The sequence below is a fragment of the Cyanistes caeruleus genome, unplaced genomic scaffold (assembly GCF_971803275.1).
Source record: "Cyanistes caeruleus unplaced genomic scaffold, bCyaCae1.hap1.1 HAP1_SCAFFOLD_81, whole genome shotgun sequence".
Classification (NCBI taxonomy): domain Eukaryota; kingdom Metazoa; phylum Chordata; class Aves; order Passeriformes; family Paridae; genus Cyanistes; species Cyanistes caeruleus.
This window is the reverse complement of record NW_028255891.1, coordinates 2,206,133-2,214,104: the sequence shown is the minus strand read 5'-3', so window position 1 is coordinate 2,214,104 and position 7,972 is coordinate 2,206,133. Positions and strand designations below refer to the sequence as shown.

Here is a 7,972-nt window from a genome sequence, read left to right as displayed (position 1 = left end):
TCATTCCAAGGGAGGCTCCTGCCCTCCCTAGCAGACACCTGTCTCTCAACACCGAGACATTTCCATGAGTAAATTTCACAAAGTTTTCAATAAAATTCCTATTGATAAATTTGCCTCCATTTCATTTCTAACAAGCTGTTCCTAAAGATCCCATCAGGCTGTCTTAGACACTTTGGGCAAGGGATTCCTTCCAAGCTGGGCCACTTGGGGGGGGGATGGGGGCGGCCCCAGGGCAGAGGGCAGGGTGTGCAAGGGCCCTTTGTGACACGCTGCAGCACGGTCACCGTGGGATGGTGGCAACGGGAGCAGATGTCAAAGGGCCCTTTGTGACACGTGCTGACATAGGAGCTGGCGGTGACAGGGCCACGCCACAGTGCTCGGTGCACGCGACGGGTCAGGACGCGCCAGAGCGGTGCTGTGAGGAGCCCCCGCACAGCGCACTCCTTTGTGTCGGACCTGGAGCTTTTCTGAAGCACTGTTCCTACAGGTGACCTCGAGGCCAGACCACAGGTCTTGCTGACCTGTGGCCTTGCTGAGCCTTCCTTCTTAAGGTTCTCTTGAGGGCAGACCGTGGGACTTGGTGACCCGGAGCTTTTCCGAGGTGTCGCCCATCCCTGCAGTCTCTGCCCTTGAGACCAGACCACAATCCCTGTCGAGGAGCCTCCTGTCCTTGTGGCAGGAGCCCTCAAGACCCAAGTGCAGGACTCGCTGTCTTGCAATCTTGCCAGGACTTGAGTCTTGCAGGTGCCTTCCAGGCACGACTGCAGGACTTGCTGACTCCGAGCTTTTCTGAGCCATCTCTCCTGCAAGTAGCCATAAATCCAGTCACTGCCATGGAGCAGCGACCCCCAAGAGTGCCCAAGTTGGCCTGGCTTGAGGAGGAGGAAGAAGAAGGCTCTGGAGCTGTCCTGGCACAGGAGTCTGAAGAGGTGCAGGACTTCCAGGCACCACAGGAGGGTGAGTTGCAGAGCTCGGCCTTAGGGCTAGTGCCTGTTGCCAGCTTGGCCCCATCCCATTACATGCCATGCCATCCCCTGGTGCTGTTCCTATGGAAAGGATTGGAGAGTCCGAAAGAAGATAGGGAGCAGCGACCCCCAAGAGTCCCCAAGCTGGCCTGGGTGGAGGAGGAGGAGGAGGAGGTCGAGGAAGAAGGCCCTGGAGCTGCCCCAGCACCAGAGACCGAAGAGGTGCAGCAGTTGCAGCCGCTGGAGGAGGGTGAGTGGCAGAGCTGGGCCACAGGGCTGGTGCCTGCGGCCATCTTGGCCCCATCCCATCCCATTGCATCCCATCTCATCCCATCCCACACTGTCCTGTGGAGACACACCCATGGACAGCACAAAAAAGGGGCTGGGGCTGCCCCCGCAGCAGTGGCCGTGCTGCATTCCCTGGGGCATCCCGGGACTGTCCCTGCCTGGGGAACGCAGGGCTGGGCTGTGCTCTCCGGCCTCTCCTGCAGCCCCTCAGCTCTGGCTGCTCTTTGCCAGATGCAGCCATGGACGGCACACAAGAGCAGGACACCGCCCGTGGCCGCTTCCGCAGAGCAGCGCAGGTACCTGCAGCCATCCCCACCTGCACTGGGCCTGCTGGCACTGCTCAGCCCAGCACCGCACTTGGAGCACTCCATGCAACTTCCCTGCCTTCCTGCCCTTCTCCTACAGTTTCTTTACCAATACATCAAGAGAATTGGCAAGGAAGACACCAGACCTATGGACACTGAGGTCAAAGCATCCTCAGAGGTCTTGGTAGAACAGAGCAGCGCTGCCCAGCTGGATCTGCTTGTAGAGACGGCTCTTTTCAATCCAGAGCAAGTAAGCAGCCTGTGGCCAGCCTTTGATCCTCCAGCAATTGCTTGGCTTTCCCAAGCCACGCCTGCTGCTCACTTGGAGCTTTTGAGGCCATGGCAGTGGGCTGGAAGAGAAGCACTTGTCTGGGGAAGAAGCTGGGCACATTGCTGACTCCCTCTGCTAGCATTCCAAGTTTCCCTGTGCCTTCTCCAGGTGCCCGGCGTGGTGAGGTACATCCACCAGTGGCTCATGGCCAATGCGGCTGCTGAGCACAGGATGGACTGGGCCCTGATGCAAGTGGCCGAGGCAGAGCCCGATGATGTGGCCATCACTCTCCTGCGGGTGGCCCCAACGTGTGACAGGTATGGGGCCCAGCTGCCCCGAGGCCTCAGGGCTCCCCAGCCCATCACCCTGTACAGCCCGGCCCAGGGCTGTGAGCAACACAGACTTCCAGGGCCCTCTGGCTGCTCCCTTTGCCAGCCCTGCTACAAAGTTGGCCCCCGAGCCCGCTGCCGTGCTGCCATCCTGCCCCTCAGGGGCCTGTCCCCACAGGGCTGGGCTGCCTGGCTGCTGCTGCCGCTCAGGGGCAGTGGGCACAGGCAGAGCTGGCGGCCAGCTCAGCTCCCCGCTGCTGCCCAGCCCACGGTGCTGTGTCTGACCCCGCAGAGCTGCTATGGCCATGTGGACGACCATCTTGCTCTCGCCCTGGATTTCAGAGGAAGTGACACCGCTCCTCATCAATGTGGTGGGGAGCTGGCCGCAGAAAAACCTGGGCACCTCTGATGGGGACAAGACGGCTGTCTTTTCCCTGACTGTGAGTTTCGGGAGCTGGCCTTTGCTCACCGCAAGGCCGGCCGCCTCTCCAGCAGCTCTGTTGCCTCCTTCCCCCACTGCATCTCCCTGCTTCAGGCACTGGCCACAAACCTGGCCTAGGGGCAGCTTCAGGGCCACCAGGCCCGCTGCTCCCCGTGTCTCCCCCGGCTTCTCCCTGCCATGCTCAGGCCCTGCCACACGGACGCCCCGGCACTGAGCGCTGTCTCGGGCTGCTTTGTCCTCTGCAGGCAACTCTGGTGATGTGGAAGATCCTCCAGGGGCCCTGTTGCCCACAGATCCTCACAGTCTATTTCCCCCGCCTCTTCGTGCATCTGCTCTTCCAAATGTACTTCAGTACTTTGTATATGACAGAGGACGTCCATACCTTCTGGAAGGAATGCCAGGAGCAACACGGCCTCTCCACCAGCCCCAACAGGTGCTCCATGCCACTCCTCCTGTCCCTGCCACTTCCCCAGCCTCGGAGCCAGCGCTCCCAGCGTCACCTGGGCTTTGCTGTGCACACAGGTTTGCAGTGCAGACCCTGAAGGCCCTGCTCTGCAGTCTCCACTTGGAGCATGTGGTGGTGGCAATGGAACGCAAGCGTGGCTGGGACACGCTGCTCTGTGCTGACACCCACCACTATGCCGTGGGTCTGCTGGCCAGGTGAGCCCCCCTTCTCCCCACTGCCTCTGGCATTTGTGCCCCCTGCCCGGGATGCCCCCCCACAGTCCCCGTGGCCATGGGCCTGAGGGCCTCGTCACCGAGGGATGGCCAAGGAGACTGCAAAAGGCTGCGAGAGGAACCTGTCCAGGAGCAGCCACATCTCAAGGGCCCAAATCGCCTCACAGGGTGCTGGGGCAATAGGACAACTGTGTCAGTCAGTCCTGGGAGAGGCTTTTCGCACCCTTGCTGAGACTCTTTCTGCCATTTTCCGCCTTCCAGGGTAATGCGCCGTGCATCTGCCCACTTGTGCAAAAGCATCTTAAGCTACCTGCTTGAGGTGCTCAGCAAACCGTTGCCACTCTGGGATGTCTCTGCCATGGCATTCCTTGTGGAGGTGAGCCTGATGGCCAGCACTACCTCGCTCAGCTCCCTGCCAGCCCTGTCCCCTGGAACAGCCACAGCTGCCTGGGACGGCACCCGCGCCCTGTGCTGCTGCCTGGGCCCAGCCCTGCGCACTTCCAGGCTCCTGCCGGCCGGCTCCCCTCTCACTGCCCTGTGCCTTTCAGCTCCTAGATTGCCTGGACTTGAGTGACTGTGGTGACAGCCTAATGGAGATCTTGTATAAGTACCTGTGGTACAATTCCACAGAGATGCATCACCAGGTTCTCAGGGCTCTCCTCCTGCTAAAGGACCGTCCCTCCATGGTGAGAAGGGGGCAGCAGCTGAAGCCGTGTGGGCAGCATGAGGCTGGGCAATGCTGTCACTTGGCCTTGGCTGGCCTTTGCCTTGGGCGCTGAGGCAGCTCCTCCCAGCTCTCCTGCCTCCTGCTTCAGCTGCCCGAGTGCTTTGGGACAGCCCTTTGGCCTCTGGGCCCTGCGGCAGCTGCCCGGGCTTTCACACACTTGTGTTCTGCACAGGCCGAAAGAATTCAGAGCCTGACAGGAAGACTAGTGCACCTCCTGTGGGACTTGGACAGTGACGTGGCCAGGATGAGCACTGCTCTTCTGAGCCATATTTTCCTGAAAGAAGACATCCCAATATCCTGGCGCAGGGCCCTGCAGCTGGCTGAGCCGCTCCTGAAACTCCTGGACAATGTAAGGCTCTGTGCCCCAGCCACAGCCACTGCCTGCTGCCCGGACACTTTGTGCCCTGTGCATTTGCAGACCTGTGCCGATGTGGGCCATAAGAAGCCAATGATAAGGTCATTTTTCCTTCCTTCCTTTCATACAGCCTGATAGCCAGGTGCAGCTGCTCTCCATGTCTCTCCTTCGAAGAGTGATGTCTTCAGCAGAAGAAGAAGGAAGAAAGCCCCTGAAGGAACGAGTGTACCAGAGCCTGCTCCCACTCTTTTTCCACTGCCAAGATGAGAATCGGCATGTGGCAGAGGTGAGGACTCCTGGGCTGCTGCTGCGCCTTGGCAGGGGGCTCAGCTGCCTCCTGCCCTGACGCAGGCTTGCAGGCTGCAGCCTCCTCCAGCCCTTGGCACTGGGACACTCCTGTGCCCTGCCTTGTGGGGCCATTTGCGGCTCTCTGCTGCTCCCCAGGCCTCTCGGACAACGCTCCTTCGCGCGGCTCACTTCCTGAAGAGGCCAGACCTGGAGAAAGCTGTGAGGAAGGAGAAGCTGTGGAAGTTTGCCAAGCTCGTGGTAAGGACAGCCTGGAAGTCCCAGCCTCAAGCTACAGAAGCCCCCTGGCCCCGGTGCTCAGTGTGTGGGGCTGGCAGCTGTGCCCCTGCCCACTGCTGCAGCCGGGGGCCGCACGGCTTCTTCTCCAGCCCCCTGTGGCCCCGAGCCGGGTGCCGATGGAGCCCCGGCCCAGCGGGGCTGCGGGCCGGGCCGGCACCGCGGCTCCTCGGACAGCAGCCGGCCCTCTGCCCCCTCCAGAGCCCGGCGCCAGCGGCTGCTGGCCGGGCCTCAGGGCTGGCCGGGCACGGGAGGCCGGGGCTAGCCGCAGGCAGCAGCACCCGGCCGAGGGGCAGAGCCCGCACCAACCCTTCCCTCCTGCCGCTCTCTCCAGCTGGCAGACCACAGGATCCCCTTGGCCGAGCACCTGCGTCGGGCCCTGCAGTACCTGCAGGACCCACAGGAGACCCTGAGAGCGGCGGCCATCAGGGTCATCGGTGAGTCCCGAGCCCGGGCTCCCTCCCCGCCCCGCCGCAGCTCGGCCCCAGCCCCGGCTGCTGCCCCGGCAGCGGCACCCGGGCCCGGCGCCCTGGAGCCCCGGCTGCCCTCGGGGCTGCTGCTGCCGGCCTCTGGCAGCCGTGCCCTTGGGCTGAGTCAGGATGCCACAAGGGCACGGGCTGAGCCCTGCCGGGGCAGGAGGCCGTGTGGCCACAGGGCTGGCAGCGCCGCTGGCAGGGAGCTGTGCTGCTGGGACCCTGACAGGCTCTGTGTTCTCAGGGATGGCCGGGGAGCAGCTGAGGGGGCAGCAGGCAGAGCTCCAGGTCTTGTGCAGAGGTGAGCCACGGCAGCAGGCTGACAGTGTTGGCTGTCGGGGGCAGCTGCAGCCCTGGCCAGGCTGTGGAGGGCTCTGCTCCCTGTCCCGATGAGGGGCGGCGTGGGCAGAGCACAGCGAGATTTCAGGGCCACGTGGGGCATTTGTGGCCAGCAGCTTCGGGCTGACCCCCTTGGTCCCTGCTCCCTCCTGGCCAAGGCAAGAGCCGGCTGGCATGGCCCTGGCAGGGGGCTCTCGCTGGGCCCCCACAGCTCTGGGGTCTGACCGTAGCTCTGTTCGTCTCTCTTGCAGCCCTCGAACGCCTGACGGAGGACAGAAGCTGTGCCGTGTCAGACCTGGCACTTGAAACGCTGTATGTCCTCCGGGCCATCCAGAGTGCCCGATATTCCATCCTGCAGAGGATGCAAGACCAAATCCTCAGGGCATGGAGGACACGGCCTCGTCTGTCGGGCTTGGGCTGGCTGCGCTGCTGGAGATGTGGTCAGCGCTGACCTGAGAGGCTCTGTCTTCTGGGGCCACATGGGCCAGCCAGGATTGTTTATTTCATAAGGGTTGTTATTTTCCTATTTTCTCTTCTTTTTAGTATGTAAATAATATAGGATATGTTAGGGCTGAGAGGCTCTATCTTCTGGGGCCACATGGGCCATCTGTTATTTTTTTTTTCATAGAGATTATTCTTTTCTTCGTTTCGTTTCCATCTAGTATGTAAATAATATAGGATATGTTATAAACCACAAGAGTCCCAAGACCTTTCTTTTGCTGCCCAGGGTGTGTGGGGCATAGGGGAAGAGAGAGAAAAGGGTTCTTGTGTTCAGCAACCTGCCGGGGCATGCACTGGTGCAGGGGAAATGGCCAGAAGCCCCTTGGCCTTTGGTGGTTGTGCTGAAGCCACAAGCCCTGTGGCAGGCAGGAAGCGCCATCTGTGTCCTGCTGCCCGTGTGTTGCTGCCGTGATGGCTGAGGAGCTGCTGGAGCTCCTGTGGGGCTGCGGCGCTGCTGCCGGGCCAGGCTGGGGGAGCCCCTGAGGGCACGGGGTGCTGGGAGGCCGTGAAGGGATGAGGGGCTGCGGAGTCCCAGACGGGACAAGGCAGTGGGAAGGCACGAGGGGGATGTGTGAGGGAGTGGGTGGCAGGAGGTTCCAAGGGGACAGAAGGCCCTGGAGGAGCCGGGGTGGTGGGAAGCCCTGAGGAATTGGGTGTCAGAGGCCATAAGCAGCCCCTGGGCAGCCTCCTGGTCCCTGACACCCGGCTGCTCCGGTGCTTCCCCAAAATGTCCCCCCGGCCTGCAGCAGAAGGCCTGGAGGCTGGGACATCACTCCAGCGGGAGGGTGGGGACAGCCCGAGGTGCCCAGGCTGGACTGGCTGGGGACATGGAGGGCAGGGGGTGCTGCCAGGCCACGGCCACTGGGTGCCTCCAGGAAGGGGCAGTGGGCAGAGGCAGGGCTGGCGGCCAGCCCGGGCCCTCGCGGCTGCCCAGGCCACGCTGCTGTGACCGAGGCCCCCCTGACACAGAGCTCGGGGCCCACAGAGCTGCTGCCACCATGGGGAGCGTGGCGATGTCTCCTCCGGCAGGGCTGCCCAGTGGCTGCTGCCCAAGCGGCTCTGGAGCCCACAGAAACAGCAGCAGAGTGTGCCCAGGAACAGCAGCAGCCCCAACGTCGGCACCTGCGCGCTGAGGCGTCCGCAGCAGCCGGGTGCCAAACAGGGGGAGGCTGTGGGCACAATTGCCTTTGCTTTGGCAAAAGGCTTCAGCAGAGTTGGCCACAATGGCTTTCTCTTCACTTGCAGCCTTACAACAACGCTTGCCAGTTTCAGCTGCAGCCTGTGCCCGTGACTGACTTGGATGGCCGTGCTTGAGGCCGAGCTCGCCTTCCACACTCAGGTGTCCCAAGGCAGCGGCATTGGCGCCATCCTGAGAAAGAGAGAGAGAGAGAGAGAGAGATAGAGAGAGAGAGTCTGATGGGGCAGGAGGTCTGTGCTGCAGCTGCCCTCCCTCTCTTCTGTCCAGGCACCTTAAAGATACATGAAACCAAATCCTGGACTTGCTTGGAACAAAGGAAGAAGCAGCATGCGCTGAAAAAAAGCAGGGACTTACACGGCTCAGTTTTGCTCTCCACTTGGGCAATCCCAGAATCCCTGAGCACTTGGTGTTGCAAAGTAGCATCAACATCATGCAGTCTCCAAGCACACTTCCATGGGCACAGGTGGTGTGCAGGCACAGCTGTCACTAGAACTGGGAGAACACTTTTCCATGTTGACC

At 61.9% G+C, this 7,972-nt stretch overlaps 1 protein-coding gene across 1 annotated transcript; it reads left to right on the top strand.

Annotated features, from left to right (window-relative positions):
• Positions 1-273: 273 nt before the first annotated feature.
• LOC147646753 (maestro heat-like repeat-containing protein family member 7) lies at positions 274-6,448 on the top strand. The gene is made up of 16 exons (XM_086873082.1): positions 274-957; positions 1,057-1,215; positions 1,485-1,549; positions 1,659-1,808; positions 1,998-2,146; positions 2,451-2,598; positions 2,846-3,033; positions 3,123-3,260; positions 3,540-3,654; positions 3,827-3,964; positions 4,178-4,354; positions 4,491-4,646; positions 4,805-4,906; positions 5,277-5,379; positions 5,660-5,716; positions 6,006-6,448. The coding sequence occupies exons 1-16, from the start codon at positions 834-836 to the stop codon at positions 6,203-6,205; spliced, it is 2,169 nt and encodes a 722-aa protein (XP_086729208.1). The 5' UTR covers positions 274-833; the 3' UTR covers positions 6,206-6,448.
• The last annotated feature ends 1,524 nt before the right edge of the window (positions 6,449-7,972 follow it).